The sequence below is a fragment of the Zosterops lateralis genome (assembly GCF_965231275.1).
Source record: "Zosterops lateralis genome assembly, chromosome: 18".
Classification (NCBI taxonomy): domain Eukaryota; kingdom Metazoa; phylum Chordata; class Aves; order Passeriformes; family Zosteropidae; genus Zosterops; species Zosterops lateralis.
In genome coordinates this window covers 11650811-11667812 of record NC_139778.1, presented here as the reverse complement: position 1 = coordinate 11667812, position 17002 = coordinate 11650811, and the positions used below count along the sequence as shown (strand labels likewise).

Sequence of the window (17002 nt, the reverse complement as noted above, 5' to 3'; positions counted from 1 at the left end):
CCTGCTGGGTGCTGGGGAGCAGCTCTGACCTGTTGCTGTTTTGTGTGAAGGGAAGAGGCCGGGCTGCTTCCTCCACATCCCTGTGGCCACACCGGGGAGCTGCAGCCTGGCTTCCTCCCTGTGTTTGCTGACTCTGAGTTGTGCCGGGGGAAACCACAAATTACACAAGTCAGCTCAGGCACTGCAGCGCTGCTCCTGCTGAGCAAGCCTCGAATGTTAAACCTGCACAGTTCTTAAGAGTTACTTGCATTTCACTTGTCCCTCCTCTTCCTGATCCTTGTCTGTTGTTCTCTGTTAGCCCCATGAAGCAGGAAGATGTTGGTACTCGCTGCAGTGGAGGAGGTGACAGAGCGTTTCCCTTTGGCAATGAATAAACAGACATTGTGGTCTTTATTTTATTTTTTTTTTAATAGAAAAGGAGGAGGAATAAAGCAAAGAAACATGCATCCATCTCGGAGGAACAGGACTCTCTGCCTCCTCAAGGCACAGCACCAGCTCAGACCACAGAGTTTCTTAACACCTGTGTTGTTGCTCAAGAAACCCAACCCCCCGGCGGTGAGGAGGCAAACCCGAGTGCTGATGGACTCACTGGTGCCAGAGGAGACACACCTGGAGGCGGCAGGGATTTGGCACAGCCGGAGAAGGAAACAGAGGGGCTGAGCCCTGCAGAGCAGAGCAGCACAGCCAGTGAGGATGCCCCAGCTCTCGGTGCTGCAGCCCCAGGGGACGAGGTGGGACATGGAACAGCCCTGGAGCACAGAGAGACTCGTGTGGAGCAGGGCAGTCCTGCCCCTGGCCAGCTCCCTGCAGATTCCCAGGGCAGCAGCAAGGAGCTGCTGTCACCAGGGCAGGGGGCGAGTCCCTCTGAGCTGCCTCCTGCCAAGGGAGCCCCCCAAAGCAAACCTGAGACCAGCACCTCCCCTGGGGCCCAGAGCCCACAGCCTGGGAGGGAGCTCAGGCAGAAAGGGACCAGTTCCACTGGCAAGGTGAGTGTGAGTGAACTCTGCTGTGTGTTCCACTGGGCACAGCTTGCCTTTGCTCGTGCTGTCAGTGAGGCTGAGGAGCAGCAGCCCAGGGGTGCAGGGTTGAGGTGGGGAGGATTTTATTTGAGTTCTGTTCTCCTGGGTGTCAGTTCTAGCCCAGCTCTCACTGAGGGGTCGCTCAGTTACCCCCAGCACTGGGAAGTGTCTCTTTTCCAGGCAGCTGTGCTCTCTGGAGAGCTCTGGGATCCCCTTGGACAAGGGGGATTCTGTGTTTTGAGCCTTTGCCTGCTAAGCTGGAAGTTGCTGTGGTTTCTCTTTCCCTTTACACTCCACGCCCTGGGAGCTGGGGCTCACTGACCTGACTCTTGGCTGTGTGTTTGGGTTGGGCTCCTCTCCCATCATCTCCTGTTTTCCTTGACCAGCAGCTTCCCTCAGCATTGCCAGGAGGATGGAGCTGGAGGTGCACCAGGAGGAGATGTTGTGCTTCCAGGGCCTCCTGTTTCATTGGGCGTTTTTTGTCTCCCTGCTGCAGAATGCAAACACAAAAGAGAAAAATCAGACCCCGAGTGAGAAAACTCCTAACACGACCATGAAGACAAGTCCTGGCCAAGGAGCTGAGGCTGCCAGAAAGGAGAGGGCTGCAGTAGACAGCCCCAAGAACAAAAAGGAACAAAAGAACCAGAAAACTGCAGAAAAGATTAAAGCAAGGTGAGAACAGCCCTGCTGCCCCCCAGCTAACAGGAGTTGCTGTGAGGAGGACTCAGGACTCCAGACTGAGGTGCTGGGGGTGGGTCAGGACATACCTAAGAGATGTGGAAATGGAATTGTCTTGAAACTGAGGTGAAGTGGTTGTGCAGGACCAGTGTTGAGTGGGAGCTGCAGCACAGGTGATGTCCCGGGTGATGTGTTGAACCTGCTTGAGCAGCTGATGGATAAAAAAGAGATTATTCTCTTATTTCTTGCTCTTGCTCCACACACACAATGCTTTAGGTGAATAGTGTGAAGAGATGTTTGATGTTTTGCATAATGTGAATGAAGTGGAAGGGGTTGAAAGTGTCTCCATTCCAGGTGACTCTGCTGGGCCAGAGCATCTCCTGCTGCCTTTAGGAGCCCATTTTTACTTTTTGCACTGGGCTTTGCACTAGGCCTGCCCAAACATCAGTCTGAGTGAATTACTGCCAGAGTTTATGGGTCTTGCAGCCACTCAGCTGGTGGCTCAAGTCTGATTTGAGGTCTGCAGTGATTTGTGCAATTAAAAAACCCCGACAGAATCCTTTCTGTTTCCCTGCAGTTCTGTGAGCCGCAACGAGGGTGTCACAGTCTATTTCCATGCAATATTATCCAAGGACTTCAAGCTCAACCCCGAGACCCATAAAGTGTTCATCAGGGGTCAGGACATTCCTTCCTATGCCAAATGGAAGGACAACATCTGTGAGCTGAACTGCACCCGGTGAGTGTTCCCTGCCCTGAGGGGCCCCAGGTACTGTGCAGGGTATGGTCTGTGCCTACACTTGGGGGTTGCACCAAAGGGTTTCACAGGGGAGAAAACTGCTCTAAAACGTCCTTGTGAAAAGAACAGTCACCACCATTCCTATTAGAAATGGAGCAGTGCGTGGAAAAGGAGGTCTGTAGGTCAGCTAACGTGTCCCTTGCCTGTCTGTGCTGTGTTTGTGTTCCAAGGCATCTGGGAGACCATGGGTACCTCATTGAAGGTGCTGTAACTCTCCCCAAAGAAATCCTGGATAAACCCATTCCTTACAAGTACTGGGTGAGCTGTGAGAAGGGGGAGTACGAGTTCATTTACAAGAAGCCAGTATCCAAAACTCCCGTGAATCGCTGCTTATTGATCCAAAAGAGGTTTCTCAACCTCAGTGGAGGTGAGCTCTGCTGGCTTGGGGGTGATCCCTGCTGTCCCATGGCCCAGAATTCCTGCCAGACAGCCCTGTCTGAAGCTGGGAGCTCAGTGGGCAGCTGGAAGAGGGAAGGCACCTCATTGCAGTGGTTGTTTCCCTGTGTTGCTGTTCCAGAGTGGCACCAGTACGACGACATCGTGTGTGCAAAGCCTTCCGCGCTCCAAAACTTTTGGCAGAAAATTGCTGGTGATAAAAACAAGGAAGTGGCGGAAGGGAAGAAAATAGCTGCCAGTGTTATGTTAGAAAGTATTTTCAGCATTCTTGGAACCTGGAGTCCTGGCAACCTGAGCAACTTCTTCTGGCAGCTGAAGCAGTTCTGTGATGTTGTAGGAGCCCAGCGGGTGTTTGAAGGCCAGCCAGAGGTGTGGAGAGAGTTAGACTTCAGCACAGAGCAGGTAACCCCTTTCTCTTGCACAGAGACAGAAAACACTCAGTCGCTGAACTCAAACTTGCGTTTAGCTGTTGACTTTGCTGGGTTAATTTTGCTTTTGCAATCAAAGTTCAGTGGGGATCCTGCTGGGGTGGCTGCCACTGCCTGCCTTGGGGGCTTTAGTCAGCCTGTGCACCTCAGTGTGGTTCTGAGAGCCCTCCCACCTGGGGCAGCAGCACGGCTGGGACGTGGTCACTTCCTGCTGGAGTGGGGTTTGTGTCTGGATGTGGATTTCCTAAGCCTTGCCATGAGGTTTTGCTGCCAGTTGTTCTGTCCTAACAACTCCTCTGCACTCACCTCTTGCTCCAAACCTGCCTGCTTTGTGGGGGAAGCTCCTGATGCTGTTCTGAGCAGTGATGCCAGCTGGCCTTCTGGAATCCAAAATTTCTTAATTGACATAATTAGGAAACGTGGCAGAAATGCTACATTGCCTTTTTTGGTTGCCAGGGTTATGGTTGTGGTTGTCCTGTGGCCTCTGTGGAGCTGGGAGAAGACATTGGCTTCAGAAGAGAGAGACTGATGTTGTGACTGGTCTATTTCTTCCCTTCTTTGTCCCAGGTGAAGGAATTGCTGCTGAATCACATGAAGAAAATAGCTCGCCCTTTCTTTGCAGCAGAAGCAGCTGCAGAGGACAGAGTCATCCAGAGCAAACTGGCCCTGGGGCTCACCATTCTTTTGGTAGTTGAAGAGTATTCACTCTCAGCACCTAAAGACGACCTGGCTGACCTGTGTAGCCTCTTGTGCTTGGATCAGGGCTCACCACGAGATGTGCAGAATGAGGTTGATCATATCCAACAGGCTTTTGCAGGAGTTACCAGGTAAGTGCTCCATATGTACCTTCTAACTGACAGGGCTGGTGCTGCTCAGGTGTAGCACCCTTTGATAAACCTCCAGGGATCCAGCTCTCTGCTGCCAGAGAACCAGAGAAAATGTTAATTTATGTGTTAGAAATGCATATTATATAGTTGGCTTTTTGCAAATGTTAACATGACTACTGTATGTGCTGTATTATTAATAGAGTTTAGAAAGGGAATGAATGTGTACCAAAGGGTTAACAATAAAAGACTAAGGATTTTTTATCTCTTCTTTGTAACATCTAAAGCACCAAGTCAGAAATTATAGAAGGGGGCATCACCTTATGACCTTTCATAAAAAAAACCTGTGAACTTTCTTTTTCTTATCAAAATGAACCAAAAAACCTCAAAAGAAAATTTATACCCGTTTTACCAAACTAAGTAAAGCCACCCACAAAATAAATCTCTTAAATAAGATGATCGAGGACACTTAAAACTAATCAAGAAAAAAAATGTTTGATTATCATCTATTGAATATTCAACATATTAAGCTCTCCTTAGAGACAGAAGTCCTAAAAAGATGAGGGGGGCTATGAGCAGACCTTGTGCCAAACCCCCTCACTGCAGATTTTGTTGGGCAAAAGATTTGCTTATTCTGTCTCCTAATTTGTCTATTTTTTTATTAAACTTAGAAATTTGTAAAAGAGAGTGAAACTCATTTTTCACACGTATGAAGGTATCTTTGGAGGTCTCAGTTCCAGCCTCCTGCTTGAAGCAGGCAAGGGTTGCAGTGCATCATTCCACACTTTTTGGTTGGTTTTTGGTTTTCCCCTGGAGTTCCTGTTTACTGGATTTTATCTGACTGCTTGCCTGGCACTGGATTTGCAGTTCTTCACTTGCACAGCTCCATTGCATTTCTCTCTGGAGTCTTTCTCTGTGTGGGTGTCACAGGGCTCGTGGGGAGGCTGTAGGATATGTATCTGTAGGATATAATGACCAGAGCTTACTTGAAGGGAGATTGAGATGTGTCCTCCCACACCTCTAGGGGGTTCTCAAGGCCTGGGTAAAGCTGTTATTTCACTCAGTGTGTTTGTTTTTGTTTTTGTTTTTTATTTAGCTTGAAGGTCAACCTGACAAACTTGTGCCAGATGTGCATTGAACGTGATGTAGACCAGTGGGTGTGGATCCTTCCCCTTCTGCATTCCTCTGCTGCTCCCCTGCAGCAGGAGCACAAGCTGCTGGAGGAGGATGTCTGGGCAGGGCTGGAAGGGCTTCCCTTCACTGAAACCAGGAAGAAACGAGATGTGTGAGTTTTCCAGAGCTCCCAGTTACACCTGCTGCTGTACCTGGGGGTGATCACTTCGCTTCATCCCTTTTTTTTTTTTTGTTTGTTTGTTTTTTCCTCCCTCACTTTTAAAGAGTATGAAACATCACATGTTGAGGGAGGATGTTTGTTTGGGCACAGCCACACTGGGGGCTCAGGGGTGGCCCAGCTGGGCACTGTGTGACCCCCTCAAACACAAACCCCCCAGTTCTGCCAGCCAGGGAGCAGGTGGGAGCTGAAGCTGCTCGTGTTGTGTACAATCTGAGCAAGACCTGGAGTCCCTTTTCACCTTGCTCAGGGGTTTGGCTCTGCTCTGCCACCCCTGGGGACTCCTCAGCTGCAGTGGCAAAAGCACAGGGGTGAGGAGGAGATTTGTTCCTTGGAATCCTGAAGGTTTTGCTTTGTCTCCCCTCCAGAGAGACCCTGCTGGAACGGATGAGAGAAAAGAAGTATTTGACAGAATTTGATGGGACTCTGGTCAAATCCTGGCTCTGCCTGCTGCCCCTGGGGAGCCTGGCTGAGTTCATAAGAGACTTCTCCAGTGACTTGTTGGTTATCCTTCAAGGTGTTTCCTACAGACTGGAGACTGTTGACCTCTCATGGGGTAACTCTGAGGTTTGTCTTCTGGCATCTTTACCCAGCTCAGGGGTGAAGGCTCAGACTGGGCTCTGGGTGTCTTTTGGCAGGACTGACCATCCCTGAGGGGGCTGGGGCTGGCAGCAGGTCACAGCACAAAGAGCTTCAAACCTAAAAGCAAAAAATCCTTGCTCTGAAGTCAGAGGCTCCTCAGGGGGAGAGCTGGGGGTGTATCTGCAGCAAAAAGTGCTGTTGGCATTGATGAGAGGAGGGTGTTCTGAGCTGGATTTGCTTTGGTTAGTGATGGTAAACGTTTGAATCCTCAGACATGGACCTCAAACTGTTTCCTCTCAGAGGAGGGTTGGGCAAGGGGCTGCTGGTTTGGGAGGTTTTCCTGCTGTTGTGAAAACTCTTGTATTGGTGTGAGGACAGCAGGAGTAGGACCTTGCAACTAATAATAGATTTGAAACCCCCAAATTGTAGGGAGCACAAGTTGTGTTGTGGCTCTGACATCCAGTAAATAAGTTCTGCTATTTTACAGTCTATTTATAAAAATGTTGGAGGAGAGGTGGAGGAATAGTGAATTCCCTTTTCCTCAGCTAATCAGAAATAGGTCTGTAAAATCTTTCACAGTTTCCTATTTTTGTCTTTCCATTCTCAGGTGCTAGAGAAGCTCCTGAACACAGTGCTGTGTGTCTTGGATGAGCCCCCAGCCAGGCAAGTGCAGTGCACCTTTGTGAGAACTTCTCAGAGAAACAAACTTACATTTCCACCTCACATCTGCATGGATTGATGTCTTTTCATTTCTCTGAAGGTTTTAATTCAGCCCTCACATTTGAGTGTTTCTGAGCCTGTGTGAATGGGGCCCAGAGGGATTTACATCCCAAAAAGGGTTTTTACTTTGTTTGTAATTTTTTATTTTCCCTGGGAGCAGCAAATTAATTCTCCCTCTGTTGTTGTTGTTGCCCTGCAGAGCTCTGGGAGCTCATTCTTGGCAGTGCTGCTTGTCCTGCTGCCTCAGGGTGCACGAGAGGCTCTGCAAGGCCACCAGGAGAGTGGACAAGTTCCTGATCCCTGCCACTGCTGCCACCCTCATTGCCAAGGTTGCCCAACTTCGGCCCCCAGCAGTGAGTACCACGGAACTCTTGGCTTGTTACAAGCAGAGTCCCCAGAAATATCACAAGTGTGGGACAGCAGGCTGGGTTTAGATCAGATCCAGGCTCAATTTGAAGAACTCCACACTCTAAGCAAGACTCTGTGGTACTTTCAGAGAGTTGTGGAGCCACCTCACGAGTTTGGTTCTTATTGAAAATAAGGTGCCCAGGTTTGGGTTCTTATTGAAAATAAGGTGCCCAGGTTTGGGTTCTTACTGAAAATAAAGTGCCCAGGTTTGCTGTGATGAGTTTTGTTTTAAATCTGGATTTGTTTCCCCTTAAACATTTGCTGTCTTTACTTTCTAAGCACAACCTGTCTGTAAGCACTGCACTCTCCCAGCCCCTCTCTGCTCTTCCTTCAGGCAGTGCTGGGTCTGTTTCTGGGAATTTGTGTGTTCTGGGTGTGTTTGGGCCTTCTCTTTAGAAATACTGATTTCACCCAGTTGTCTGTTGCTGCCCTGCTTGAACTGTGTTTGTTTTTTTGCCTTCCCCTCTGCGTGGGGCAGGTTCCAGGGGATGCTGAGCAGGGAGTTCCAGTGGCAAAGCTGCTCAGTGGAGCTCTGAGGGACACTCGAACCTGGTTCAGAAATGCTTTAAACCAGAAGCTGCTGGTGGAGCGCTTGGATCACATCACCTTCTCTTTCTACTATGAGCTGCTGGTTTGTCATCTTCTAATAATGGCAATAAACAGGGGGTTTACAGGGTCCTGAGCCTGCTGGGCTCTGCAGCTGTGGCTGGCTGGGGAATGGCATGGGGATGGGCAGTGTTTGAAACACTGCTGGGCTGAGGAGCAAAGGGCTGGAATTGGTGCTCAGCTCACCTCAGTTCTGCTCCTAAAGGCATTGCTGGGGTGAGGACCTGCCCCTTGTTGGTGTTGTCTGGCTCCCACTATGTCCCACTGGTTTGTCCTCAGGCCTTCCAGCAGGCAAAGCTCAGAGCAGCCCCTGCCAGTCTGGGCTTAAAAGCTGCTTTCTGCAGCTCTGAGTGTTCCTTTTCCTCAGGGTGGAAACATCTGGAAGGGCTGCAGACTGTCTGAGGAGTGTGGGGCATCTCTTTTACATCATTCTTTTAATTTCCTTCTTCACTAAATCTCAGTGTTTTGGGTTCGTTTTCTTGCAGGCCTGGAATAAGTTTGTGACCATCAGCTTTCCAGATGAGCAGTTCACCCAGACCTGGAGGAACACTTTGCTGGAAGATCTGAAGACAAGAATCCAGCAGGTGGGGGATTCTCCAGGCAGGCCTGGCTGGTGGGCCAGAGCAGCTGGAGTCCCTGTGCTGTGCTTGGAGCAGGAGCTCCTGGAAACACGGTGGCTTTGGCCATAACTATTGCCAGTGCTGTTACAAACCAGGTTCTGGAGGCTCAGAATTGGCCATGACAATGTTCCAGGCTGTAATCTCAGTGTCAGTGGCCTGGCTGCAGCTCCTGGTGCTGCAGAGGAAATCCACATTCTCAGCAATTGTCACCTCTGTAGTTTGAAGAACCAGTGAGTGCAAAGTAAACGCCCAAAAGGCTCAGAGAAGCCAAGCTGGTGCTTATTTTTCCATTCTTTGTGCACAAATGGTGCTGTTCAGGCTCCCAAATGCACACCCACGTGTGTAAGGCCCTTCCAAACTGACCCTGTGCATCTCCTCATCTCCTTTCTACAGCAGTTACACCTTCCTTTAAGCCATTTGTTTTCACAGGGAAATCAGGAAACAAATCTTTTCTGCTGTGAGCTTGGCTTGGGGAGGTGGATATCAAGTAATCACACATTTTAGATGGAAATCATTTAAATACTTTCCAAGCATTTATTTGTTTGATCTGTCTCCCAGGCCCTCAGAAATGGGCTGATGCTCTGGTTCCTTTTATTGCCTTGATAGAGGCTCTGCTTTGTGCTGTCAGGAGAAACACTTTGGAGACTGAGTTGATGAGAAATCTCCATTCTTGCCCCTTTAGGAGCCTCCAGTGAACCAAATCTTGGTGTACTGCTGTCAGAACTACCGGATCACACAAATGGACTCCTCCATCAGCTGGTGCTTCCAGAACTGTGCCACAGAGGCTGTGACTGCAGCTTCCCAGGTATTGTGTTTGCCCTGGCAGGGGGGAGAGAGAAAAGTGGAGTTTCACAGCAATTCTGTTGCATAGAAATGTGGTGGAAGGGGAGGTGGATGTTGCTTGAATTGCTGTGGATTGTTTTGTTGTTAAACCAACAACAAAAAACGTCAGCGAGAAATCAGGAAATGGGGTCCATGAGGAGTGTCTGTGATGTTTCCACCATGAGCTCTGGTGTCAGCTCTGTCACAGGGCTGTTCTGGAACATGCCTCAGCACTGGAGGTGACTCCTTGCTGTCAGTGCCAGTTTTGAGACACAGACACAGTGACAAAACCCAAACCTGACACAGCCCTGCCCTCTCTGTGTGCCCTGGCAGATGCACAGCAACCTCCTGGAGAAGATCTCTGCCTACAACATGAGCCAGTTCAGCCAGCTCGTGTCTGCTGTCATGGTGAAGTCGTGGCCAGTCAGGGGTGGGCAGAGTGAGGAGGATTTTGATAAGATCCTGCACCACCTGCTCACCTGGCCTGACATCAAACACATCTTCAGCTTCCATGGTAGGTCTGTAGTTGGGTTTTAGGAGGCCCTGAGAAGCTTTTCTGTGCCTCACTGCTGCCACTGCACAGAGCAGCAGAGAAATTGTCCTGCTCTTGTTTTAGTCCTTGTCTCAAGGCTTGAAGTGCTCAGCTTGGGTTTGGAGAGGGAAGGCCAAGGAGGAGGGAGGCACTGTTGCTCTTGTGCTAATCCACTGCAGCTCCCTCAGGATTTGTGGGCCATAACTTCTCTCTCTGAGAAGTTCTCACAAGTTATTGGTGCACAAAAATGCCAAGGGGTAGATCCAAATGGCTTTTGTTTGCCCCACAGGGTCTGGGCTCTGGGCTGTCCATGCCAAGTTTCCAAATTGCTGTCCTGAGATCCTGGTTTTGCTCAGAAAGACAGAAAGAGGGGCTGGAGGGAGGTGTGAGTGCACAGGCTCCTGGGCAGGGCTCTGTGCCATGGCAGGGAAAGGTTCCTGCCTCTGCCTGTGTTTTTTATAAACATGATGTGCTTTGTCTCTGCAACAGGAGCAAAGGGAAACCTTCTGGACAAACTGACAGATGAGGCAAAGGACGTGATGGCCACAGCAGACTCTGTGCTGACGAGTGTCACCGACGACATCCACAGCGGCCGCGTCCTCATCAAACACCTGGAGGAGGTTTTCCAGCATCAGGAGCAGTTCCTCTGCATCTGGGACACCAGTAAGAGAGTTCAGAGGGGGCATGGTTGGCTTAGAGCATCCTGAAGTGATGCTGGCCTGCTCAGGAGGAGCTCCAGGGGTGGTAGGAGTGCTCAGGGGAGGCTGCAGCAGTTTGCAGTGCTGTCCCTTGCCCTGGGCAGGGAGCTCCCAGCTCCAGTTTGTGTTGTCACTGTGGAGTTCTGTAATTCCCAGCCTGAGTTGGGGTGCAGGGTGTGGGAAGTGTCTGCCTTGTCACTCCAATCAGGTTTTCTTTCAGAGCACCAGCAGCAGTCAGAGGAGGAAAGGATACTGCTCCAGATGAGCCTGAAACAACTGCTGGAGCTGAGGCGTGAAGAAGTCACCCAGCTCAGAAGAGAACAAAAAGCAATTGGAACCTTCCTAAGCATGTGCAGGAAGGTGCAGAAATATGTGAGAGGTAAAGTTCTGGGGGAACAGTCTGAAAGTGGCAACTCCAGAAAACAGCATTTTCCTTGAAAATCCCTTGGCTTTGGGAACAGGTTTGATTTTAAACCCCAAAGTGAGGGTGAGGAGGGGTGGGGGAAGTAAGGGGGGATCGAGTGAGTGCTGGTGCATCAAATGACACTCACAGGGGTCCACCTGCCTGGTAGCATTTTGTGGCTTGGAGTTTGGGATGAAGGATGGAGGCAGGCTGATCTCCTGATCTCCCTCTGGCCTGTCCCTGCTTTACAGTGAAGGTGGGTAAAGTGGAGTCTGAACACGCTGAGGATCTTCGCTCCAAGAGACTGAAGCGAGTTGTGGTCGTGGGACGCAGACCCCTGCAGGCCTTCTACAGCCTGAGCCCAGAGCTGAAAGAGTTTGTCCACAAAATGCACTCCTTCAAGGACAGCCTGGTCTTCCAGCAGTTCTGGGAGGAGGCAGCAGAGAAGGCAGGAGAGGAGTATGAGAGTGACAATCCAGAGGATGAGGAGGAGGAGGACGATGAGGAGGAGAGGGTTCCTCAGTTGGACCTTGATGATGTTTTGTACAGCATGATCCGCCCTTGCTTTTGCAACTATGAAGTGCTCTATGAAGATCTCAGGTCAGGAAGTCTCACACTTTCTGCAGTTGATAGAATTTTCCATGAGTTCACAAATCATCCTGAGAACCTCAGAGCAGAGCTGAAAATCATCTGTGAGCTCCAGCCTGCACAGGGCAGAGACTGGATTGAGCAGAGAGTCCAGCAGATCCAGCAGTACCACGAAATGCATTTAACCCTCGATGCTGCCAAGATCATTGCCCACGTCAAGGAGAGTTTAGGCCTCTCTGGTGACTTCAGTGTCCTGGAAAACTTGTTGCATATAGTGAGTATCCTTGTCTTTGGCTCTGTGCTGTCAGGGTGGCTAAATTTCAGGCTGGCTAAGTTTCAACCTTCCACAAGTCTATCCCAGTCTGTCAAGAGCCATTCCTTGTCCCAAAATGCTTATTTGAGGTAAAAATCAGATGTTCCAAGTGCTTTTGTGTAGTCATTCCTTAAAGAGAGATGATGATACTGCTCTGTTGGCCTGTGGCTTTGCAGAGAGCTTTCCTTTCCCTGCTGCAGAACCAGTGGCATTCCCCAATTCCAGACTCAATGTGTGTTTTGCCCTACTTGCTTTGCAGACAGAAGAGCTTGAATCCTCCAAGACCCAGAGGCTGGATTCCATCAGCCCTGAGCTGGTGCAAGCCAAGAAGCTGCTGCAGGGGATCACTGTGCCCCGCCGTGGCTGCCTGAAGGAGCTGGCCCAGCAGAAGGAGTTTGTCTGCTGGGTCAGAGAAGCACTGAAAGGTGTGTGCTGCTCATCCAGGAATCAGACAGGGAGTGCTGGGAGGGGTGGCAGCTGGTGTGGGGGCAGAAGGAACGCTGCATCCCTGACCCATCTGCTTCGTGCCTTCGCAGCTTCTGGTGTCGATAGTGACATCTCTGCTGGGCTTTGGTGTGGAGCCTTTAAATTGCCCATGCCCTGTGGGCTGGTGCAGCTTTAAATGCAGCCCCATGCCCTGTGGGCTGGTGCAGCACTCTGTGGCCACCCTGCTGGGCCTGCAGGGCTTCAGTGGCTGCTGCTGCTCAGCTCACACCCGTCGTTTCAGAGGATGGAGTTGTGTGTCTGCCAGCTGAGCTGGCAACCCTCACCTGCACACACCCCCCAGGCACTGCTCCCATCCTGCCTGGGGATCCAGGGGCCTGTGAGGGTCCATGGATGGATGGATGGATGGTTGGAAAGCTGATGGGGAGAGGGCAGCTGCACAGGAGCTGCTGCTCAGAGCACTCTCCCTGCAGTGACGAGGGGTGGTGTCCCAGCTGCCTCACCCCTTGTTCACTCCTGTGTCACCTCCTTGCAGACATAAACGAGCTGAAGGTGTTTGTTGACCTGGCCTCCATCTCTGCCGGGGAGAACGACATGGATGTGGACCGTGTGGCCTGTTTCCACGGCACTGTGCATGGCTACTCCTCCCTGCTCTACGAGCTCCGCCACGACTCGGGCTTCGAGGACTTCATGCGCTGCCTGCAGAAGCTCTGGAGAGCCCTGGACAGCGATGAGACCCTCCCCCAGAAACTGGTGAGTTCTGCTGGGCCAGGGCCTCTGCATCCTGCTGCATTTCTGCCTTTCCAGGAGCAGCTGGAAGTTGGACTGCACTGGGGAAATGGTACCTGTGTGAGGACAGCACTGCAGCTCCTGTTATTGGAGGAAATATATATCTGATGTTTGTGCAGCACAACAATTCACTGCAGCAGCTGTGGCTGGGGTAGCACAGGTTTCTCCAGGGCACTGTGAGGCTTTCAAGTGTGATGTGGTTTGAGTTTGATGGTGTGAAAGAGGGGAGGCAGATGCCTGGGAACCTCTGTCCTTCTGCAGCAGGGCCTGTGCTGTAGCCAGAGGTGTTGGGGCACTTTGGGCTCTGTTCAGCCTTCCATGGAGTGGGTCAGGAAGAGCTGTGCAGAAGGAGCAGGCTGAAGCCACTACTCATTCCTTTCATCCTTCCCCGTCACAAAACTCACGCCAACCCAAGCTGTTTGTCCTGGTCAGGTGTAAGTCAGAGATCCTGGATTCCAGAGCAGCCAGGGCAGTGCTGTGTCTCCTCTCCCCACAGCGTGCCTCAGCTCAGCACCTGGAGTGGCTGAAGACAGTGAAGGAGAGCCATGGCTCTGTGGAGCTGTCCTCGCTGTCCCTGGCAGCTGCCATCAACAGCAGAGGGGTCTATGTGCTGAGGGCACCAGCTGATGGCCAGAAGGTGAGGCCACTGAGCTCCTCCTGCTGCCCCAGTGCTGCCCTGGCCTCGGGCAGAGCCTCAGCCCCAGCCATGCTGACAATCTCTGCTCTGCAGGTCTCCTTGGACAGTGTCCTGCGCTTCACCCTCCCGGGGAGCTCGGGGGACGCCGAGGCCACCTGGAAATACTCCCTGGCAGAGCTCCGTGAGCTGCAGAACAAACTGATGCTCATGTCAGCCAAGGGAGAGCAAGGCCTGGAGGTGGAGAGGTTCTCTGAGGTCAGATTCCCAACCCAGGGGTTACTGCTGTTGGGGGCCAGGGCTGGATTTGCTCTTGGGTATGAGCTTTTAGGGCTGTGGGTGACAGTGGAGTTGCTGGGGGTGGTGGTCACAGGCACATGGATGTTCCTGCCTTTGGTTCCTTGTTAAGGTGGAACAGTGAAGGGGTGGCATTCTCCTCTGGTTGCACTGGGATTGTCCTGGCTGGCAGCATCACTGTACTTTTGTAGCAGGCTGGGAGTTCCTAACTGGTTTCCTGGGGATGCTGCTCTTAAAAAGTCACAGAGAGTCTGTGGTTGCTGTCCAAGGCCTGACACACTTTGGGACCAAAGAGTTTCTCTTCATTGAATGTCTTTCCAGTGGTTTCATGACTAAAACTTGTAATTCAGCTTGTTTCTCTCGCCTCTGTCCTCACACAGGTGTTTTCCAATGTCCAGAGACTTGCCCAGGCCTTTATAGACCTTTACTCAGCTGGGAACATGCTCTTCCGCTCCTGGCTTGCCCAGGTCTATTGTGCACCCCACAAAGAATCCTGTGTTTTTATAGACTTCTCCCTGGGCCCCATCCCCGTGCTGGAAGGGCAAGGGGACATGGCAGATGTGCTCCCAGCCCTCTGCAAGACCATGGAGAGATTCCTGGAGAGCTGGAAAAGCTTCATGTACACAAAGCGACGGGAGCACTTCTACCTGAACTACTACAGCGCGGAGCAGCTGGTGTACCTGTGCTCAGAGCTGGGCCAGGGCAGCCCCAGCCAGGCTGCCCTCATGATGCTCTCCTTCCTCAACCGCCACTGCAGCGAGCAGGACATCCTCAGAGCCCTCAGCAGCCAGGAGCCTCCCAGCCCAGGGAAGGCTGATCTTGACTTCCAGGTGCTGCTGGATGGGGAGAAGGACCTGAGCACCCGGCTGGAGTACATCTGGGGGTGCTACATGAGGAACATGGGCTCCTTCCTGCCCAACTGCCTGGACATCGACACGCTGGGCATGTGGCTGAAGGACCTGGCCAGCAGGGACAGGCAGTGTATCACCAGAGACTTCCCTCAGGACCTGCTGCGCGTGGGGCAGCCCAACCTCATCACCTGCCCTCGCTCCGAGGTGCTCAGCTCTGCCCTGGCCATTTACATGAACAGCCCCGAGCAGCCCCTTCCCACCTTCGATGAGGTGCTGCTGTGCACGCCCCAGACCAGCGAGGAGCAGGTGGGGCTGTTCCTGCGCAGGTGCCTCATTCCCTGCCCCGGAGGGGACAGGATTTACACCATGCTCTACGCCGACGAGCTGAGCTACGACGTCAGCTGCAGGGCAGAGGAGCTGTTCCAACGCCTGCAGTGCTACAACAGCTCCTACAGGCTCATCATCCTGTGCAACTGCGAGCGGGAGAACAGCTACCTGCCCTCTGCCTTCAGCCACTGCAAGGTGCACATGATTCCCCAGAGGCCACGGGCAGAGATGCAGCAGTACCTGCAGCGCCACTTCCGAGTGGCTCAGCCCTCCAGCTCGGCTGCGGCCGTGTTCAAGGAGCACATGTGTGTTGGGATTGTGTCCTCCAAAAGAGCTGGCATGGGTAAGGTGGCATCAGCAGAGTGGGCTCTGCTGAGAGTTCAAAGCCATGGCTGGGTTCACCTTGCCAAGGTTTGAGTGTGTTGGTGAGGAAGAGCAATTTGGGCTGGTCAGTGCAGTGAGGTGGAAGCTGGAAGGCACCTTGTCCCCTGGTGTGGCTTTAGAAACAAGCACAAAATAGAACAGATTCAAGTCCTAGTAAAGAGTAAAGCTTCTCTCAGGCAGTGGAAGGAAAACAAACCATATGGATGACAAGAGCTACGAAGGCTCCAGCTGCTCAAATCAGATTTAGACTTTCTTCTGGAATGGCTTTTAGGAAGCTTCAGAGATTTTAGGGCATGGTGTACTTAAACATTTATTTCCTTCTGTCTGTTATGGTCTTGATGTGATATATCTGATATTGGTGGCTTTAATTCTTGTGGTGTTTTTTACAACAGGGAAATCTCTGTATGTGAAGAGGCTGCATGAGAGACTGCAAGAAGAGCAGCCTGACTGCACAGAACTTCTGAAAACCATCAGACTGATTGAACCAGAAGTGGATGAAGATAAAGTGCTAAAATCTCTCCTGCCTTTTCTGAAGAGAGAACACCAGACAAAGCCCATGATATTCCATTTTGATATCACCTCCTCAGTGAGTACATCCCTCCCACAGCTGCCTTGTCCTGCAGGTCCTGTGTGAACCCTTGCAGGAGCTTTCTTTAAAGCTCTTGTTTCTCAATTAGCCATTTCCCTAGCATGTGTTGTCTAATTATTGTGTGAGTAACACCAATACCATCAAGGTGATTGAACTCTGGAACAGTTTCTCAGAGAAGCTGTAGAGTTTCCAGCCTTGGGGACAGTAAAAACCTGACTGAATGTGGCCCTGAGCAGGCTGTTCCAGCTGGGCCTGCTTTGAGCAGAGAGCCTTCCCACCCTCAGCTGTTCTGTGAGTCTGTGAAGTTGTGATGGGTAAATAAAGAATATTCTGGTATCTCTTCTTGTGGCAGGTGCAGCGTGGAATTCCAGAGTTTCTCTTCAAGTTGCTGGTTCTGCAGTACCTGACAGACAATAATGGCAACATGTGGCTGAGGCAGAAGTGTCACCTGTACATCATTGAGATCCTGGAGGTGTCCCCAGTGCCAAAGAAAGCAGCCAGACCTGTGTGTACCAGCAATGCTCCTTTTCTGGGGATTCCTCTGTCACTTTGCACGAGTTTGTACACAGCTGTGCTGAGCTGTAGAGGCTGTAACTGCAGACACAGCCTGTTTCATTGGGGGTGTCCTGTATCCAACTGGTGTCCCTGGTGTTGTACAAAGTGACATTAAACCCAGACAGCAAATTTGGCCTCTCCAGTTTCCTTGGGTTGGTGATTTCTGAAGGCCTTTTACTCCAAGCCTCACTGTAACATTTACAGGAAACATAAAAATGCAATCATTTAACGTTGTGTGTTTGAAAGTAGGGGAACGTTTATATGCAGCTGTAAGAACAGAATGTAGGAGTGACTGGAATAAATACCAACAGTTTCTTGGGTTTGGTTTCCTTTGAAGTAGCCCTGAGA

The 17002-nt window shown here is 51.3% G+C and overlaps 1 protein-coding gene across 1 annotated transcript in view; it reads left to right on the top strand.

The window, feature by feature from the left end:
• The window catches only part of RNF213 (ring finger protein 213), a 46197-nt gene that overhangs the window by 4036 nt on the left and 25159 nt on the right, over positions 1-17002 (top strand). The window contains exons 3-26 of the mRNA XM_083874723.1: positions 414-986; positions 1516-1691; positions 2275-2433; positions 2664-2860; positions 3011-3291; positions 3885-4144; positions 5238-5426; positions 5861-6059; positions 6682-6737; positions 6994-7147; positions 7681-7833; positions 8294-8392; positions 9111-9233; positions 9584-9764; positions 10272-10445; positions 10701-10859; positions 11135-11745; positions 12044-12209; positions 12764-12981; positions 13514-13654; positions 13748-13909; positions 14329-15469; positions 15903-16096; positions 16452-16604. Coding sequence (XP_083730849.1) covers positions 414-986; positions 1516-1691; positions 2275-2433; positions 2664-2860; positions 3011-3291; positions 3885-4144; positions 5238-5426; positions 5861-6059; positions 6682-6737; positions 6994-7147; positions 7681-7833; positions 8294-8392; positions 9111-9233; positions 9584-9764; positions 10272-10445; positions 10701-10859; positions 11135-11745; positions 12044-12209; positions 12764-12981; positions 13514-13654; positions 13748-13909; positions 14329-15469; positions 15903-16096; positions 16452-16604 — 5919 coding nt within the window. The remainder of the gene's footprint in view (positions 1-413; positions 987-1515; positions 1692-2274; positions 2434-2663; positions 2861-3010; positions 3292-3884; positions 4145-5237; positions 5427-5860; positions 6060-6681; positions 6738-6993; positions 7148-7680; positions 7834-8293; positions 8393-9110; positions 9234-9583; positions 9765-10271; positions 10446-10700; positions 10860-11134; positions 11746-12043; positions 12210-12763; positions 12982-13513; positions 13655-13747; positions 13910-14328; positions 15470-15902; positions 16097-16451; positions 16605-17002) is intronic.